Source organism: Mastomys coucha, unplaced genomic scaffold (assembly GCF_008632895.1).
Source record: "Mastomys coucha isolate ucsf_1 unplaced genomic scaffold, UCSF_Mcou_1 pScaffold20, whole genome shotgun sequence".
NCBI lineage: Eukaryota > Metazoa > Chordata > Mammalia > Rodentia > Muridae > Mastomys > Mastomys coucha.
This window is the reverse complement of record NW_022196903.1, coordinates 29,086,107-29,107,412: the sequence shown is the minus strand read 5'-3', so window position 1 is coordinate 29,107,412 and position 21,306 is coordinate 29,086,107. Positions and strand designations below refer to the sequence as shown.

Genomic DNA, 21,306 nt, shown 5'->3' with positions numbered 1-21,306 from the left:
GGTGGCCCAGGCTCATCTTCAGGGCCATCCATCTCAGTGGTTATTTTTGGAGGGAGGTTGTTGGCTGGCTGACCCTCCTCTTCCTTCACCTTCAGTGATACGTCTTGGGCCTGCTGAGGAATGCTGAGGGTTGAAGAACTGACCTGCTGAGGTAGATCTAGGTAGCTTCTGGGACTCGTCTCCTTCTTAGGGGCTTCCCCCTCCTCAGTTAACTCCTGGCTCTCTGGGAGAGTGGGGTTCTGATCTTCAGGGGCCACTACACGAGTCTGCACTTCCAGGAAAGACTCTGGGTTCTGGCCATCGGCTTGTAGTCTTGCCAAGCGCCTGGGGGAGGGGACCAGGTGTGCCGGGACCCCAGAGGCGGTCTTCTTGCTAGAGGAGGCTCCTGCTTTAATATAAAGAGAAGTTAGCTACAAAGGCTCTTTCCTGCTAGAAACTAACAACAAAAACCCTGCTTTCCTGTGGGGATGCACACAGACCCTTAAAACAAGAAATCCACATGTAGACCTTCCCCTTCTCCTTGGGGAGACTAAGTAGCTACAACTTTCTAGATCGATAGAAGTTAGGACAAATTTAGTGAATTGAAAAGAAATTTAAATGAATAAACACCCAGATATTTGCTCAAAACCACTTGGATCTGTGGATGATAGAGTTTCTAAACAAATGAGATTGGTTTTGCTGTTTAATGGTTCAGACATAACCTGAGTGCTGCCAGGAGCCTTGCCTGTTTGCTAATGCCCCTGAGGCTCAGAGTTCAGCAGGAACTCAGTGAGTAAGGAAAGGAAGAAGGAAGACATGGGTTCGAGGGCATCCTAAGAAGACACCAGGGTCTGCTCCTGAAGATGAAGGCTCCAAGCCACCGTCCTCAACCCCACCCCCAACCCCAGATTTCCCTGGCTACAGAAACAACTCCCAGAGACCCTGGCAATGCTGATGCTGCAATGAGGGACTGCTTCCTCCAATCCCACCTTCTCAGAGTGGCTCTGCTCTCCTGGATACAGTCACTTCATCATGCACTGGCTTATAAATGACGTATTTCTGGTGACCCAAATACCATCTTAACCCAGCCCAGATGGCATGGCTCTGAAGTATGCATTGGTCAGAGCTAACACATCATCTTGGAATAACCTTGAAGAATCGTCCGAGCTCAATTTGGGAGAGTCCTTGGTGACCCCAGAGTGGTCTATCTCCAGCAGCAAATGTATCCCTGACCAAGGTCTCTCCTCCATTGAGGAAGGATGGGTTTGTGCCACTTTGAGTTCACAATGAGCCTTCCAGTCTGGTCCTCTTTTGTACCCAGTCAAGCTAGAAGCCTCCTGAGAATGGAAGGGACAGTGGGCAAACTGAAAAGCCTCCCTCTCGGTAGGATTCCTGACGATACCCTTGGCTCATCATTTTCATCACCAAATTTATCACAGATATAAACTAAAACACAACATTAGACAAGAAAGAAGGTTAAGTTAAAAGATGAGGCTAACTACAATAGGCAAACTGGCAGAGAACAGGAGGTGGATCAGAGGTGACCAGGGGCAGGGGAATTGCTGCTTAACAAATATAGAGATTATGCTTCAGATAATGAAAAACTTTGAAAACAGGTGGTAGTAATGGTTACACAACACTGGGAATGCAGTCACTGGCACTGAATTTCACACCTAACGTGATTAAAATGGAAAACAAGAGCTGGCAAGATTGCTCAGTGGATAAAGCTCTTGCTGCCAAGATTGATGACCAGAGTCCGGTTTCTGGAACCCACGGACTTCTGGAACCCACATGGGGGATGGGACAGTCAGTTCCCATACGTTGTCGACTGATCATGTGCACGTGTATAAATAAATGCCAAATTTTCTAAAAAAAATAAAGAATGGCAAGTTATATATGCTCACATAATACATGCAATACATGTATACAGTTTTAAAAGAAAAGCCTAAGAATAGTGAGGTTCAGGGCTGAAGGACCTCTCTCCTTTTAATCTTGTCGGGCATACAGAGGCTTCTTTATCTACTTTGATGATTTAACAATTCATGAAATTTGGCTAAATGATACCATGCCCTTTACTAGAACATGGAAGCACCACTTTATGGGCTGGCAAATTGGTCCATTTTCTCTTTATCATTAATCAGAATTATGAAACTATAATTTCATTCCATAAGCTTTATGGCAAGAACTCAGGTGTCTCGTTAGTTCCATTTCCTTAAAGCCTCCCCAGAAGCAGTGACAAACCAAGACATAGGAGCTGTGCCAGTGGTTCTTAACCTGTGGGTCACGACCCCCGTCAAATGACCCTTTTGCAGGGGACCCCTAAGACCATCAGAAAGCACAGATATTTATGAATCATGACAGTAGCAAAATTACAGTTACGGAGAAGGGACGGAAATAATTTTATGGTTGGGATCGCCACAACATGAGGATCTGTATTAAAGGGTTGCAGCATTGGGAAGGGTGAGAAGCACTGGTCTACAGAGACTGAGGGTGAACATACCCTTACACTGAGTTGCTAGTGAAGTGAGGTTCTTCTTGTTTCATAGAAACTGTATTGTTAACTGCATGCTTTAGAAACAAATATTTCCTACATTACTATGGGAAAATAGGACCCTGTCATACTTAAAAAGGTATGCACTTAAAATTAACAGTACATCTAAGGTCATAGGAGCTTATCATCATGGTATAGCTACAGCTCTATATGCAGGCATTTGGTGATGATTCATCTAGCCCATCTTGGCAAGGGTTCAGGTTTCCAGGGCTGGGGTGGATGCTGACCTCAGGACACGCAGCTCTTAGCTTTCCTTTTCTCATTCTGTTTCAACCTCACTGTTATGTGGACGTTACCATTGTGATACCAGCAACAAACAGGCAACTTCTGATCATGAGGGATGAAGCTGAATATCATTACTTCAAATATTTGAGAACTGTCTTTGGCCTGCACTGACGCAGGATTATCTCTTTTGGAAAGATGATGTTACTGAATGTAAGATTTCTGTTTGTTCTGAGGCTCAGCACACAGATATTCTTAATCTAGCTGTGAAAAGCCTCAGCCCTCCAAGCCAGACTTCAATAATGTGCCACAATGTTACACATGGTTTTCTTTTTCTTACTTTCTTTCCCTTAAAATCTTAATTATTTTCTAAAATACCCTATACTAAGATGTTTGTTTCAATTTCTAGCATATATATATTATATATGCATATAATATATGAACATTATGATATAGATCATATTCTATGGTATATCAGATATCTATATGTATCATATATATACGTATTATATAAAATAGGTTATGATACACATCACAGAAATTAAGAACAGACTAGCTCAGTCCTGAGCAGAGGGAAACAGGCAAGGCCCCAGCTAGGCCCAGGTTGGTACACCTGCTTGGGGCTGGCTCCTTCTCAGGGAATCTACAATTCCACAAGGAAGGCAATTATGTCTGTGCCCTGTGATGTTTACTTTTGTCAATTGGACACAAAGCCTAGACTTTCCTGGGAAGAGAGTTGTGATGGTTTGTATTTGCTGGGCTCAGGGAGTGGCACTATTAGAGGGTGTGGCCATGTTGGAGTAGGTGTGGCCTTGTTGGAGTAGGCGTGGCACTGTGGGTGTGGGCTTTAAGACCCTCATCCTAGCTGCCTGGAAGTCAGTATTCTGCTAGCAGCCCTCAGATGAAGATGTAGAACTCTCAGCTCCTCCTGCATCATGCCTGCCTGGATGCTGCCACGCTCCTGCCTTGATAATGGACTGAACCTCTGAGCCTGTAAGCCAGCCCCAATTAAATGTTGTCCTTTATAAGACTTCCCTTGGTCATGGTGTCTGTTCGCAGCAGTAAAACCCTAACTAAGACAAGGATCTCAGTGAAAATTTGTATACAATGGCTTGACCTGAAAGTATGTCTGGGGGGGGGGTATATGTTAATTATGTGAAAAAAGTCAGCCCACTGAGGGTGGCCCCATCCTGTAGGCAGGGGGTTCTGAGCTACATCAGAGCAGAGAAATCAAACTTAGCACCAGCAAGCAAGCAACTATGCATGCACTCATTTCTCTTTGCTCTTGGCTGCAGATGTGATGTGATGAACTGTCACCTGAAAGCCTTTTTTCCAAATTGCTTTTTGTCAGGGAATTTTACTACAGAAGCAGAAGTGAAACAGAACATGTCCTATCCACCTGCACTGACACTATGACCAGGTGACCCTCACTCTTGACAAGAATTTTACAGTCCTGGAATTCACAGATGCCACTGGCTTGACTCCTGGGGCCACCAGAGATGCCCTAAGAGCTTATTAATAAGGGCTATATTCATTAGAATTTCAAATATGCTCACTTGAATGTTGTCTGATCTCTACAATGCCACTGAAGTGGAAGTTTATCTTTAATTATCAACTGAAAAAATAGCTCCCTCTGCAAATTAACTGTAAACATGAGATAAGGTTTTGCCTTAAGAAAACACAGTCTTTTTCAGAATATTAAACCTTTTAGAAAAGTCAGGTTCTGTTGATGATATGGATCTGATGATTGACTGTAATCCATCCTGTCTACTTTCAAGCTAGAATTTCATTAGTCAATAACAAAATGTCACAGTTTCGATTAGTAAATGTTTCTGAGAAGTTATAACACTTTTTATAAATTCTATAATTTATACCTTTCATTAAATCAGATAGGTGTAACCTAATTATTCCAAATAAGTAAGATTTTATTATACACTTTAAAGTGGCAGTCTACTTTCCTGTGCACACATTATCTTGCCGATTAATTTGCCAGGTAGTCACTGCAACTACAGTCAGTGGCCTGATCACTGTAGTGTGGAGAGCCCTTTGGGGTGCTGACATTGGCCATAACAAAGAAGTAAGTTCAGGCAGGGACCTGACATTAGGGCATGACAAAGAAGTAAGTTCAGGCAGGGACCTGACATTGGCCAAGGACAAGGAAGTAAGAATCTGATTTTAGGATGGAACAAAAATAGGCTTCAGGCAAGATTTTGGGTTTGGACAAGGAAGTGGGCTCAAGTATCTTGGTCATTATGCCAAGCCCTTTTAAACACCTGTCACGGGGGTAATCACGGGGCTTTGCTTACTGCCTTGCTGGTTCCTTATTGTACTGCTCAGCCTTAATACTTGCATGTAATTAAAATGGTATAAAAGCAGATTGGGAAAACTAAATTTGCCTTCAGTCTCAGAATTGACTGGGGTCATGCTACAATGTTGTCTAACTGTCTTTTTTCTTTTTAATCCTCACTCCGGAGAACCCGTTGACTGACTGAGCGGGCTTGGTCACTGTAGGAATAAGAAGAGCTACAGAATACAGTGATGGAGCCTGTAGGCCGTTGTGCCAAGTCTTGCTCATTGCTCCTCTGTTCAGAAGCACCACACAGAAACACACATCTCTCTGCTACCCAGAGGACTAATCACTGTATATCCAAATCCACAAGAGGCTGATGTAAAAGCCAGCACACCAATTTATTAATTTACAATGGGAGATGGGGCAGGTTCAGGGAGCAGAGCAGTGTGTTCTCACGCAAGATGCAGCCCCCACAGGGGCCAGATCCACCCAGGGGACCAAATTAAAGATTATAAAGTTGCTTGGATAGCAAAGAACTATAAAGCCTGTGGAGCCATATTTCCTCAAGAGAGAGCCCCATGGAGGTTCAACCTCACTAGGTATCCTGCACTGCATCCTATTTGGAGAGACCAAGCTTTCATCTAGTAACTTCTATTGGCATGTCATACCTCAGTTCCTTTAACATATGAGACGCGCATGTGTGGCAGGAATGGCAGCTCCTATCTGTGAGTTACTGGTCCTGCATGGGCCTCAGTCCAAAATACAAGGAGTACTTGACTTAAAAAGAGTGTACAAAACTGCAAAGGGCCCAGTGGGCTTTAGTGCTTGAACTCTGTCAAGGTTGTGGCCTGGCCTCCCTTCTCAGGCTGGGATACAAATACCATCAGGCAAGCAGAATCCTATTTGGACCACCAAGCTGCAAGGCTTCTACAAAGTGGCAACCCTCTTAGGTTAACATTTTGCAAATAGGTGTGTGTGACTGAAGTCCAGTCCACTGAGTTCTTTGGAAAAGTTTCTTACTGTAGTAGTGAAACATAAAATTTACCATGTTCATCACTATTCCGAGTACTGCTATTCAACTAATTAAGTCCATGGACGTGGTTGTGTAATTATCATCGCTGCCCAACTCCAGATCTCATTCCATTCTGAAAAACGTAAACTCTACCCATTAAACAGTAACGCTCCATTCCCCACAGCCTCCCGTCATCAGGCGTCTGTTTCCTGTCTGTTCACTTGACTGCTCTAAATACCTCATAGAGCTGCAATTGCACAGGATCTAGTCTGCTCTGGCCAGCTGCCTTTACTCACCACACTGTCTTCAAGGTTCATGTCCCACTGAGTGCCAAGATTTCCTTCCCTCTTAAGATGAGGTAACACCTAAGAGTGTACATGACACCTTCTTTATCCATCCATTCACCACTGGACCCCTTGGTGGCTTTAACTTTTGGCTATTGTGAATGAAACTTCTATGAACAGGGTGTCTATTTCTTCAGGATCTCACTTTCAGTGACTTAGGGTATTTATCCAGAAGTGAAACAGCTGGATCACACAAAAGTTGTCTTTTTTTTTTTTTTGAGGAATTTACATACCATTAAGTTTTTGTAGTAGCTACAACATTTTATATACCTTTTAGCACAAGGTTCTAATTTCTCCAGACACTTTTTAGTAAGTTACCATCCAAGTGGGTATGAGGCAAACTTGAGGGGCAAGCAGCTCAAATGCATCTCAAAATAGTCATGTCCTGAAATTTCTAGGCTTAGAATTCCTAGACTTAAGTCAGTGCCCTTGCACGTCCCTCGACATTTGTTGCTCAGGACCCATGAGGCAGGAGGAAGTGTGGTATCTATTCTTCAGGACAAGAAACCGAAGCCCACAGACAGCTAAGCAGCATGGCCACGTGAGCAGCAGGGCTAGCCCCTCCCCCGCCCCGCCCCATCCCAATCACATTTTCTGGCCAGTGATTTCCTCACCATTCTCTACAGGGCAATATTTCAGGAGTGGCAGTTCAAAGAAAAAGAGGAAGGAAACTCCCATGCTAACATTTTTGGACTAAATACATACTTGAGAGGTTCAATACTGGAGTCCCATAAGGGGCTATGTTTCTGGAAGGCTGAGCTCTGAACCCTGAGACCAGCTCTTATCTATGTCCACTTTCAAGGCATTGTCCAGTGTCTCTATGGTGGACTGGGGAGGGGTCCACTACAGACAAGGAGACAAGCATCGCTAATCAGACCCAAAGGGCTGATTTGTATATTCACTCACACACACACACACACACACACACACACACACACCCATGCATAGAGGAATTAAATACTGTGAGCCAGCATTAGCTCAGCTAATGGGTAACCAATAAGAACAAGGCTGCCTTATTTTCCATGGAAAATCAACTTGGTACAAAGGAGATAGGTTAGTACCTGCAGTTGGAGCCAAGCCCTTAGCAGCTGTTTCAGTCAACCCCAGGTATTCTCTAATGAGCTCACTGAGCTTTTGGTAGGCAATGTCCAGGTCATCTACAACAAATAACAGAACATTTTAATGTGCTACAATTATGTCTAAAACACTCAGTGTTCAATGGCAAGTGAACTAACTTGGTCACTACACTTCATTAGATACAATTCTAAGATGACTCTCATGACATCTCCCTCTTCTATAACCTCCCCGCCTCAAGTGTGGGCAGAACCTATGGAGGTGAAGAGAGCTCATGCCCATGAATATTTTACATTACACACAAAGGGGATGTGGGGTACAGTTAAGGTCACTAACGGTGCAATTTAGGGAGATTTCCCAGGTGGTTCACTCAGATCATAGCCATGGAAGGACAGATTTTTCCATTTTGTGACAGAATACAAGTCCAACACTCAATGTGCTCTTTGCTGGCTAGAAGATGGCCAGCACCATATAGGTAAGACTAAAGAATAAGCTCGAGGAGCTATGCACAGCCTTCCAGAGGCAGCCAGCCAAGTAGGAGCTCAGGCCCACACCTCAAGGAACTGCATTCTGCCAATGAGAAGGTAATTGGGAGCTGAGTTTTTCCCCAGAGCCTTCAGATGAGACCTCGGCTCAGCCAACACCTTAATCTTAGCACATAACCGAGCCCTGTTATGCTGACCTAATAGGATGAGCAGGCTCTGGGTTAGGCATTAACTGTGACCATTTGTATGCAGCAGTATAAAACCAATATAGATAAGCAATATGTTAACACAATTTAGAGGCTTGAGAAAACGATTAAATGAACCATATAAAACTGTCATTTGCATAATAGTTGAATACTAGCAATGTCACATGGCTCAATGTAATGTCTGTCTCCCCTTCTACCCAGGATCTCAACAAAAGGCTACTAAGAATTGCTTTAATTTATTCATTTAAAATTCACTTATTTATTTCGAAAAAGAGTGCCACTGTGTAACCCTGGCTAGCTTTGAACTCTCTATGTAAACAAGATTTACTCAGAGATCTGCCTGTGGGCGCCTCCAGGTAGAAGCAGCTAGATCTCGGAGTTTGAGGCCAGCCTGGTCTACAGAGTGGGTTCCAGAATAGCCAGGGCTACCCAGAGAAGCCATGTCTTGAAAAAATCCAGAAAAACAAAACAAAACCAAACCAAACAAAATGAAACAAAAACCAGTCAGTTCTCTTCTCCCATCATGCACCTTGAGTCCAACAGATTGAGTCCAGGTCATCGAGCTCTGCAGCAAAGGCACCTTCAGCTGCTGAGCCATCTTACCGCTCCAGGGTGTCTCCTTATCTAGACAGGGTGCTTACTGTTCATGAAGTAGCATGATTAAAAGCATATGGAAAGTTCCATATTTCAACAATTACCTTTCTCTCTGGCTTCTACTTCAAATTAGTAGCCATTTTTATCTTTAATTTTTATCTGATATAATTTTAATTGACATACTTATTCATATTTATGGAACACATTATGGTTTCAACACAAAAAAACAATGTCTTTATGATCAAATTTGGATAACTACCACATCCTTCACCTCAAACATTCATCATTTCTTTGTGGTAGTAAAATTTGGAAATATCTGGGGAAAAAAAAACCAAAACACTTTATTCTAAGGTAGATTTTTCAGGTGCTTTACCCAGACGCTTTTAAATTTTCAATATTTTCAGAGTCGTGATTCTTTGTAGAGATAGGTTATGATAAAATTACCTGAGCCTCATGTGCCTTTAAAAGCTTAAATATATATTTCAAATGAGATATCTTTGTTCTCACAGTGTCCCCAGGGGAAGAAATCTATGTCCCCATTTTATACCAACTGTATTAGTCACAACCTTATGGTCTAATAAAGCTTAACCTCAGATGGGAGCAACAGAAGCCTAGGCCTCGCAGGTTCTTCCCCACTTCTGCAGCTTTTTGTAGCTTCTAATTACAACAAATGTCTCTGTTTCCTAAGAATTGTCTTTCCATGACATAAACTGGAAATGCATTTGTGATGCCTATGCCTGGTTGTCAACCTGAGTACATTCAGAAATGGAGGGCACATCTGTGATCCAGATTTTGAGGCTGGAAGACTCAGGCTTCTGACCTGGATCATGGCATGGAGATCTTGAGGCATAGTGGCCATGAAAAGCCCAGGCAAGGAAGTACCCACCTTTAATCCCAGGAGACTGAGGTAAGCAGATATCAAGGTAAGACGGAGGTAAGAGTTCAAGGCCTGGAACAAAGTAAGTTCCAAATCTAGGCATGGTGGTACGCCTTTAATCTAGGCCACACCTTCTCCTGGAGGCCTACACAAGGATGATGGAAGAAGGAAGACTCACTTTGCCTGATTGCACTGACTTTCCAGCACATCTGTTGGAACCTCTTCAGGATTCCACTGTATACACAAGACCAGCTGAAACAACTAGCATTGTGAAACTGAGCAACTATTAGATTCTTGGACTTCCCATCCACAGCTGCCCATTGTTGGGCTAGTTGGACTGTAGACTGTAAGTCATCACAATAAATTCCCTTAATATACAGAGACATTCCATGAGTTTTGTGACTATAGAGAACTCTGACTAATACAGAAGTGATTGTATATTTCAAACATGAAAACATATTAAAAAAAATAAATAAAACTCTGCTGGGCATTACTGACCTGCATTGATTACTGCATCAAAATATCCTGGAAATTTCTGGTTAACTTTAACATAGAGGTCCACCCTGGAGACAGCAATTTCGATTTCTGCACGACTGAACAGTCCCTTCCTCCGCAAGTACCCTTCATATTTTTCCTTGTCCATAGGCACCACCAAGATATATCGAGGCTCAAAATAGGAATACTTCAAACTTCTTACACCCTAGGTGTTTAAAGAAGGTAAGTCAGAAACAACTTACACGGTGGACATCACTGTGGGGACTTGTGACAACTCGGAGGCACCACGCAGTCTCACACTCAAGAACACATTTCATCCATACAATCAGGTGCTATTTCCCTATAAATATTTCAAGGCTGGATTACTTTTCTCCCTTCACAAATATTAAATTATCATAGAAACTATTACAATTCATTCCACCTGGTTGTCCTCAAATGAGTTGTTCTAATGAATATGGCTGTTAAAAAAGAAAGAGAGAAAGAAAATTGCAAGGCATAAAATAGGGCAGTATTGCCATTTTATTATTGAAAAGTAATTTGGTTCCATATTTCAACAGGCATCCTTGAAGCACTGGAAGATAGAGCTCTTCCCAGAGAAAAAGGGTTCCCATGGTACCGTTCTGCCATCCGTCACCTTGGTACCACTGGATAGATAGGTAGAGGTAGAGGTATATGAAGTTTAGCACCATAAATACTACAGAGTACTACAGTCACAAATACAGTCCTTGAACGTGGGGGAGCTGGGGAAGGGGTTGCCAAATACAAGTGAGTGTTGTCTAAACACATCTTCTTTGTGGAGGCTAGACCGTGTGACTGCTGTGATTGGCTGAGTTCACACATCTAGGTCCCCTGTCACTTCTCTGGGTAATTAGGTCTTCCTGCCACCACCATAGCTGGCACTGCTGCTGGAACCACCAAAGCCACCTTGCTTTTCTATTGTTTGGAACATATTGGGCTCCACCATCTAGGGGCCAGAGCTTCTGCCTTCAACATTTCCTCCATTTACAGATGCAAAATTTAAAGACTGGTTGTAATAACTGCCCAACAAATAAGCGAACAGCAAAAAAAACCCAACCTTATGGTTCCGAGTGTTATAGTCTCTATCCAGAAGGGACAGACCAAAGTCAGCATAATGTGCTTAAGTAGGTGACCACAGGGTGAAAGGGTGTGGTCTGTAACCTGGGAGGTCTGGGATGTGACTTCAGCTCTGTAGTTCCTAAGGACTCTGGACACATCCCTCAAACTCCCTGGGCATGCGTTTCTTCTGGTGGGGAAGGCAGGCGGAGACTTGTTCCCAGTGAATTGTGAAGCCCTTTCAAATCAGTTCTATCATCATCAGTTTAACTCAAGTTCAGAATAACAGCTTTAACGATTCAGTGGGAAGAAACACAGGCTGCTTTTAAAACAGTTTCTCCAAGAGCAGGTGACAAGGGCAGTCTGGAAAAAGCCACCTCAGCTGGAGAGGAGTGGGAGAAATAAAACAGTTCATAGACTTGACCTCCAGGAAATGAGGAGTAAACTCTCACATATAAAAAAGGGGGGGGGGACAGGAACTATCACTCAAGAAACTATCGAGCCGGAAAAAGGGGGACACAAAAAGATGTAGCACAGCTCCACTCAAACATGCATGAGTTTTTGTTTCTCTGTCCAAGGCAGACACTTTTTTAGAACCGGTCTTTTTAAATAATAATAATTTTAAAAAGAGTAAGGAAGACTCCTCTTAAAGATGAAGAACCAGCCAACTGTAAAGAGATGAAATGGATAATGATGCAGAAAGGTAAAGGAGCTGAAGGAAGTGTGCCCAGCTCCACTGACGCGGGGACAGTTGGCCAGATGGGGTCACCATCTCCTCCTCTGTGGCATAATAAAGGAGAATGAAGCAAGTGTTCAGCCAACCGGAAAGAACAGCCTTGTCAAGCTTCGTTTTAATGTTTGTTTTGATTAAATTTATTTTGTCTGATTATAAGAGTTATATTGCTTAGCAAAGACAATTTTAAAAAATTGCCCATCACTGAAGACCTGGTTTATTTAGTTGAGTTAAAGTTCTTCAAGCAAGTGGGTGGGAAATTCAAGGGTTTCTTCTGGTTCACAATTTCAGGAAAATGTCTGTATGTTCTAATTTGAGAAGGTTGTTGGAGGTAGCTGGTACACAGAGGAGGGACAAAACTCTGGAAATCTGCAGGTCTAACTTGCCAGAAGTATAAAGGTGTTACATCCAGTGAACACACAGAGTCAAACGACAGTAACACCTACACAGCTCCATGCAGAATGAAGGAACGGGGTGACCATTCAGGCTGACAGAGTCCTGAGGGGACAGGGAGCCACCCACACCTGTGCCCACTTCACATAAACAGACACACACTATGATGACAAAGGGGTACTTTACTGAGGAAATGAGAGGCAATACATTTTGAATGGGGCTGTGATCTAAATATTGTCACTTAACTTTCATGGATCTTACCCCACAGTGACAATCAACTTATCACTTGACATTTCTATAGCATTTCTCTTGTGCCCAGCAGTATGTTGTCTAGATATTGTAGCCCCAACTTCAGACATTCAACACACATACACACACACACACACAGCTGAATGAAAAATACTTACTTCTAATTCCATATGAACGCAGCTTGCTAATCCCTCTCTTGCAATACCTTCTATCGTGTCCCTATTTAATCCATAATTGTGGTTGCCATAATTAAATGTTAAAATAAATTTCCCCTGGAATTAGAAAAATACAAAGGTTTGCACATAAAAGTTGCTGTAATGTAACGACTAAATCACTTAATGTCATTGTCTCATGTAATTCTATAGAACTGAGACATTGTTAAGAAGTGCAGAAGAGCGGCAGGGCCATGGGAGAGTGGAAGAGCTGGGCTCTGACTGGGTTCTTCACGAGTCTACCTATGAGAAGAAGGTTTACCGAAATAGTCTACCGACGGAATGTTTGCGGAGGATTATGGACGGAAGCTTCTGGTAGATCAGACTGTGGTGCTTGCTTTCTCACCGAAACTCTTCCTCATGGAGGGGGGAAACTAATGGCTCGCCCTCTCCCTTGCTACTATGCCAGCATCCCAGGCCTCCAGACAAGGACCCCAATCCTAAGGTCCTTGCATTTCAAGATAAGCCATGAGGAATGGGTAATCCTGAAGGCTGTTGACATCCTAAAGGCTTGGGAAAAGGAAAAAGAAAAAAAGAAAAATAAACACAGCCTGGTTTTCCTTGTAAAGATGGCTTTTTATTGAAAGTACCCTAAATGTTAGTCAACAAAATTGTTGCCTGAGCTATAGTCATTTAAATATAAATACCACCCTCTGTGTATATTCTGGAGGCCCATTTCCTGTGTCAGCTGTATTCCTTACAAAAAGAAAAGAAAATGTAGGTTAAAAAACACACCCTTCAAACTGAAACTTTCTTTGATAAAATATTTATTAATCCATTAGGCTTACCCTAAACTGGGAAGCTGATAACAGGAGAAGTAATAAAAACATGGCTGACCTTGGTAAATGTGCCTTCTGAAATGCATGACTTTAAAATAAATAATGTTCAGGGGTGCACCCAACCCCATCAAATGGTGGAAACATCATTAAAAATAGTGAGCAGTTTGGAGTCTAATGCTGCTGTCATTAATGGCAGCAGCAGCCCGAGTCTCTTGCAACCCTCCTGGCTCCAGATGTTCTGCAGATATGTATAGATGACAGACTGGCTCTCTGGCAGAGGAGAGATTTTTGGCAGGAGACACAGAGTGCCTTTTGAGGTTGGGTGGGTTTCAGGAGACTGTGTGCTGGCGTTGGTGAGGAAAATCATTACAATCAAAGTTAAAAACCCCCAGTGCATGTCCTTAATTTTTTATTCTTTCAATCTCATAATTTCCTTGTTCTTTGAAAAAAAAGTTTTGATTCTTTTCCACATGTATGTGTGCATTTAAATATGTACATCTATCTATGAATGTAGGCAATGTAGCTATGGCTCACCTTTCATGCTTTAGTGTATTTACGACGTGTGATGGTTAAGTTCATGGTCAACTTGAAGAGTGACTGGGATGTTAACACTGAAACTGGTGAACTTGGAAGAAACAGACTGCCCTGGAGTATGGGTGGCTGCATCCAATCCCTTTAAGACTTGTATGGAACAGAAAAGTGAGCCTTGGACCTCACCCTTACTGTGGGATCTCTTAAGACCCCAGCTTGCCCACCCATACCGATGGTCCAGCTTGTCAATCTCTACACTCGTATGATACTTCTAATAATCTCTCTACATATATGTATATATATAAATATGTGTGTCTTTGTGTGTGTATATGCACGCACACATGTGGGTATATTTATATGTATATATATATGTATGTATATATAAATGTGTATATATATATATATGTGTGTGTGTGTGTGTATGTGTGTGAGTGAGTGTAAAAGAAAGATTACATACACACACACACACACACACCCTACTTACTGGCTCTGTTTCTCTGGAGAGCTAATAAATACTCTATCATGTGCTCTGTCTCCAAAATGTATACATATCTGAATTATTTTTCAGATATATGTTTACTTCCTCTGTGGATCTCAAAAACATTTTCTGGAAGCATGCATGGTTGTAAGAGACCTTGCGTTGTGCATAAAATATAAAAGAGACCTCATTCAACTGATTTGTTAAGCATTGAGGTGATGCAGTTGCCCAGCTCTGGCCAGGCACTCTCCTAGTGCATGGGGGTTTCCTAGAAAGTAGCAATGGTCACACCGCAGAAGCCTCCAGTGCTTGCATTTCCACCGGAGAGGGGGCGTCTTGACAGGAGAGTGACTGGGTGTATGGTTCCTGTACAAAGGGCTGATGTATCTCTCTGTGGACTGAGGAATAATTTGCTGACTGGAGGAAAGTGTTGGTTGAAAAGGCATGTGAACGTGAGAGAGGGTGGAGGTGCATATGCTTTATCTATCATAGTGGCTAGGTGGGCCTGCTCACAGTAGGTGTCTGGGGGTCGAGAGGCCACAGTGTCTGTTGAGAGAGCCAGGCTATCTGGGCAGGTGGTGCATGGAGGGGTGTCCTGTGTGCAGAAGGCAGAGAGTGTGGGCATGATCAGGAGGCTATCATGAGTTTATGACTCTCTCAGCTTAGCTCTCTTCACAAAACAGTGTCACACGCTAAAGAAAAGGAGATCAGAGGTGAAACTGTGGTGAAAATTACATCGGAGTAATACATGCTGGCAGAGACAGGAACAATGCGTGCTCTCAAATACTTGGGCATTTCCATGGAGCATTAAACTGGAAATTTAAATATAGCCTAGGAATGCAGCGATTTCTTAGACTGGGGACTGAGACAGACTAACTTGATTATAGACCTGATAAGCTATGGACATCAGGGAGCAGGTGGTGCTGGCAGAGAACAGATAAACCAAACTCCCAGAGAAAATGCCCCACTCTAACGCAGAATTTAATACCCATGATGGGATGGAGATAGATTCCATCCTAGGGTTCTGAGAAAAAAATGCTTCTTAGTACAGTGAAGACACACCTCAAATTTCCTTTAAAGGCTGTTAGAAATACAAACTTCTAGAAAACACTTAATAAATCAAGCAGATCTATCAAAATACAGCCCGAAGAGAAAAGGCTTATGATGCCCAAGACATTCTTTTGACAAGGTTATAGGGAAAGCTGATGGGCGGACGGGACTTGCTCACATGCTTTTCTCTGTGAGTGCAAGATGAGCCCTAAGAACACAGTAGTACCACAGTAGTCAGCTGTGCAAAGCTAAGCTAATGTAATTGCACAGCCCAAGCTTATGTGTTCTGTGATTGTGCACAATGGAGGTTTATGACAGGCCCATTGTTTGGGGGGTGAAGACAGAGAAAGAAGGGAGGGAGAAAAGAGATACAGTGCTCCTGGCTGAATGCTGACTGCTCATGGCACAAAGAAAGACTGGCCCTTCACTGGTCCTCAGTGCTTCATGTGATGACAGGAAGGTCTGTGGTGTAGGCAAAGCATGAGGAGATATGGTGATTGGAGATGCTTTTTCAGGGTAACAAAGTCGGAAGTGGATATGTACTGCATCAGTGTGTACTTACAACTGGGAAAACACATCCAAGTCATGAGGAGTCCCTCCCAGGAAGGCAAAGAAGAAACAAGTGTTTAAGAAAATGTATTTGAAGCCAAAGTACTGTGTGCCACCCTCAACAACGAGCTCATCTCAAACGAAACCAGACTGAGGAAGTGCAAAAATGGTTCATCTTTACCATTTTAGAAACCACTGTTTCCTTAGATTCCAGACAAAGAATATGTATTCCTTATGTGATAAAAACAAAACAAAACCAAAACAAAACTAAAAGAAGAGAAAAAAACTGAAAGAGCAGGGAACAACCTTACCATGCTCAGCAGGTCATCAAAAGTCTCTTGGGAAATAAAGTGATAATCAACTCGATCCCCTTCACCAAAGTATGGTGGTCTTGTGGTGTGGCAGGCCCTGAAGTCAGAGAAACAGAGAGCTCATGTGACAGGCCCTGAAGTCAGGCCCTGAAGTCAGAAACAGAGATCTCAGTCTATTTTCATGAACTCCAAAGTCACAATGGAAACTCTTTCATTGTGAAGAATGTTTTAAAAATGGAATCGACCCACCGATCATAAATCATAAAGTAATGCAATTGTGAAAACAGTGTGCCTTAGAAGTATAAGACTATAGTTAATCACTATAATCTATGAGGATTATACAAATTTTGGTTCATCGATATCCAATTTTTACTTACATTATTTACTGCTTTCTGAATCACCCCCCTTGCCACCACATAATGACAGTCGAAGAAGTATAGCATCGATTGCTTTCACATTCTCTCTGATCTATGAGCATTTTCTGTAGGCTCCTCTCCCCTCTCTCCACACACATGGCTGCTTCTTTGTCAGGGCTGTACTTAAGCATCACCTTCCGAATGCTTCTAACCTCCTCAGGTACAGAATGCAGGTCTTTATGGTCCCACAGCCTCAGCCTGCACCACCTGCCTTCCCAGCTGCTTGATCAGGGCCCATCTCTTCCTTCACTTGAGGGCAGAGACACCTCCTTCTTCCTGGACCGTGAGTTTATACTATAATTACGCACAAGCCTCTGTGGGAACACACAGTTCTAGTGCTGAATGAATTTTTAACTGCAGAGCTATCTACTGTCTTGACATAGCATCAGTAACCACACATGTGCACACGTCAAGACACACACACACATACACACACAGAGACACAGACAGACAGACACAAATACACACACAGAGACACAGACAGACAGACACAAATACACACACAGAGACACAGACAGACAGACACAAATACACACACACACACACACACACACACCCTTACTCTGAAACCTCCTTTCATAATTTTTCCTGTCTTCCCAGCACAATATCTAGCTGGAAGGCCTTTGCCCTCTATTTTGTCCTTGTATTCCAACACCAGGCACATAGTAGGCATTCACTATAATTACTGTAACATCAAGAGAAAACGAAAGTTGTGAGGTGCACAGCTTCGAAGCTCACCATTATAAAGGTGACCACGAAGGTGACCTGCCCAAGGTCACCCTGCAAGCTGGTGATGGCCCCAGAACCAGAACACAGAGTTCCCAATTCCCCAAGACTCTAGATCACATAGCCTTCTATCTTCCAAGTACTAAGTTCTGGGAATAAAACTGAATTTTAGATTACCCAATAGCTCTAAAATGGGAAAGGATAATTGCTGGATGCTTGGCACATTAATTTATTTACAAAAGAAAAAGAAAACCACAGAGCAGGTATTATTTCTTATTTTGCAGATGATCAACTGAGCACAGCATTTATACATGGAGCTAAGCAGCCACACCAGGATGACTCCAGTCAACTTCTGTGACAACACACCAATTAGGAGTCGTAAAGCTGAGCCTCAAAAGCCTCCACATTACAAAGTCAAAACCACAGATATTTAAAATTCATATGACTGCTCCCTTTCTATTACAATCAAGAATTAAATGTACCAGGAAAATTTCAGGTCTCAATGTTACATTTACATGGTAGATGCCAAAAGGGAACACATTCAAAACATGGTGACATCTGTTTTGTTGTTGGAATGCACTGGCATTTCTCCCTGTGCCTGGGCAGAGCCCTGGGCCCCTCTGTCGATTGCTGTTGCTCACAGTCAGGGGAGATAAGTCTGTGGCCTGGAGTCCTTGTCATGCACCCTCAGCAAAGTCTTCACACGCTACACTGGATTTACATTTCCCAACAAAGGGACTGAGTGGCAGGGAGTTTTGAAGTTTCTAAACAGAGACTAAACAAAGAAGCAATTTGAAGCAGGTGGGCAGGTAAACAAAGGGATGGCTTCAGTGATGTGAAGATGGGGATGACAGACTCCCAGGGGCTAAGGGACCTTCTATTAAGAAAGACCTACGATGGCCTGTGAGCTTTACAATCTGTCATCCGATTTTTACATGTAGACACCTTCGCTGTGTGTGTGCTGCCTGAATATGAACATCTTGAAAAGGAAATACATCACAATGTTTCACCAAGCTCACTTAGGAAAAGCAGCACTAACTTGAAGTGGATTTCTTTGGCCGCCCCATCAGCATCTGCCCCCTCCTCCAAATACATATTTCTATGACTTTATTACTTGCTAATTAATTTACTGGTGATACCCTGGTACATGGTTAAGTCATGGCTTCAGATGGGAGCCAGGCTCCCTGTTAGTTTCACTTTGCCACCAAAGGACTAGGCTGGAGACTAAGGAGGGACTGCGTCTCTGGTTATACAGGACAGAGGGGGAACTTTGGCATTCCGGAAAAAAGGGCTGTCATCGAGAAACTGCTAATGAATCATGCCCATGGAAAGGATACTGTCGGGAAGGGAGAAAATTTGGATGGACATCCCTAAGGCAAGGTGGTAGGAAGAAAAGCCGTCTAAGAAGAAAGAGTGAGCAGGAGGTTGGGGAAGCAGACCATTGCAGTATGACTTGAGGCACAGATTTAGAACCTTGGTTCTGGACTTGAGTGTCTCAGGAAACCACGACAGGGCAGTGAGTCCTGTGCTAATTCAGGGGAGCCTGGCTGTGAGCGCATGATTCAACACTTGGTAATGTGCCATCCTGTGATTTCTCTCAATGTGTAGCCACGAAAGCCTAGGTGTTCCCACGCCTCTGAGTAGGCTAATGGTGCTGTCTGCACACCCAGTACAAACAACATCAGGAAAGCACTGGAGGGAAATCACATTGAAGGGATCATGAGCACAAGGGATTCCATGAAGCCACCACCATGCTCGTGTTCTGGTGAGTATCTACTTCCTGGCTCGTGCTGGCATCACCTGCCCGCTTCCTGGCTCATGCTGGCATCACCTGCCCGCTTGATGGTAACCAGTCTTCTTGTCTCTAGTTTTCCTTCCCTAAGCCTTGTCCCAAACAGCATGTGGTCTTTTTACTTTAATGCTAAAAATAAAAACACATTTAGTAGTCAATATCACAAAAAGCTAAGAACAATAGAGATTATTATAAAGCAGAGATGTAGGGAAGCACAGTTTGTCTTTCAGGATCCTTCAGATCATGTGACTGGCCTTAAGACTGGACGATGGTCTTAGTAGGGTCGTCTTCATCCAGCACGTTTCTAGGTCACGGCTTGTATGGTATATGGAGTAAGAAATAGACTTTGAGAGCGGTACTTTTATATCTCTAGACCACCAGTAACTAATACTGGTAAAGAAATGGCATCTGACCTAGTTGTAAATCAAGAAGAAATAGTAAAACCAAAGCTTAATATCACGGAAGAACACACCTGCCCTCCACTGTTGCTTATACAACAGAAACAAGCTCTTTCTTCATGTATCTGTACATGCAAGTTAGCATGTGAGAATTTCACTGATTATCTTGATCATGGTGCATGTAATTTTAAGAAGAAAACACCAATGAAAAGAAAACAAATAAGAGAGAAGAGCCAGGAAAATGTTGCTGTGAGACTGTATTTGTGCTTTCTTTCATTTAATTAAAGATCTACAATCTGTAGGATAAGGAACATTAAAAAGAAGCTGTAAATGAAAGCAATAGCTTGTGTCTGAAGATGTGCTTTGGTTTATTTTCAGTTTTAATCATAAAGTGGCTTTGCATAAAGTGGCAGACCTATCGTAGCTTTCTTGATGGGTGAAATCACTAGCTACCTAACGCCCTGTGACCCAAGTACCTGGTCTTTGACCCAGATCTTGGTGGAGTTCTTAGAGTGATCTGCCACGGGACAAGCCTGGCTCTCTGCCTCCATGAAGATGCTGAGACCAGTGGATGGACCTGCTTCTGGCCCTCTGAGGTGGGGGATGAAGGAGCAGGCAGTAGTCGTACTTTATTCTCATCACCGACTCCAGTCAGAAGAGAAGAATCAGGGGCAGCCCCAGCAGAATAGCCATGACACTCATTCTGAGGGGTTTGCCACCTCACACCTGCACAAATGCCACATAGTCCATGTTTTAAGGCAGCAGCTTGTTACCAGTTTATAAACTGCACAAAGGAAAGGACTTCAGGAGTCCTTTTCTCACTGTATCATCAGGGACTAGAACGTGGGAGCAACTAAGTAAAGATTGAGTGAATGAATGGATGGATGGATGGATGAATGGATAGATGATGGATGGATGATGGATGGATGGATGGATGGATGGATGAATGGATGAATGGATGAATGGATGGATGGATGGATAGATGAATGGATGGATGGATGATAGATGGATGGATGGATGAATGGGTAAATGAATCCCTCCATTCATCCAATCTCCACAGAGCCATCAGGAAAGCCATCAATACTTCCTCCTGTTGCTATCATTTCAGCTAAACTTGCATACATGTCCATTAACCTAGCTGTCCATGTATTTAATTAGTTATTCACTTAGTAAATATTTATTACACATGTATTAAGTACCTGGCCATATGTTAGACACCTAGAATGCATTGGTGAACAAGGCTGAGGTAGCCACTTGTCTACCTTGGGTTAGACTCTAAGAGAAAAGACACTAAGTAAACCAATTGCATCAGGATGGGTAAGCACTTTAATAAGTGACATATGGGATTGGGTGGAAATGAGTAATTGAGCCAGATAAGAACACCGGAGCAGACAACACCCAGAGGAAGCTCCACTCCTAGGTGCTCTGACACACCCAGGATCAGAGGTGAGCAGGAATCAACATCTGTCCCAACACTGGGAGTAAC

The 21,306-nt window shown here is 43.0% G+C and overlaps 1 protein-coding gene across 1 annotated transcript in view; it reads right to left on the bottom strand.

Moving 5' to 3' along the window:
* Positions 1 to 21,306, bottom strand: part of Lrguk (leucine rich repeats and guanylate kinase domain containing) — a 111,317-nt gene that overhangs the window by 36,131 nt on the left and 53,880 nt on the right. The window contains exons 12-15 of the mRNA XM_031381065.1: positions 16,489 to 16,585; positions 12,737 to 12,850; positions 10,133 to 10,334; positions 7,460 to 7,555 (exon numbers count right to left, since the gene is read on the bottom strand). Coding sequence (XP_031236925.1) covers positions 7,460 to 7,555; positions 10,133 to 10,334; positions 12,737 to 12,850; positions 16,489 to 16,585 — 509 coding nt within the window. The remainder of the gene's footprint in view (positions 1 to 7,459; positions 7,556 to 10,132; positions 10,335 to 12,736; positions 12,851 to 16,488; positions 16,586 to 21,306) is intronic.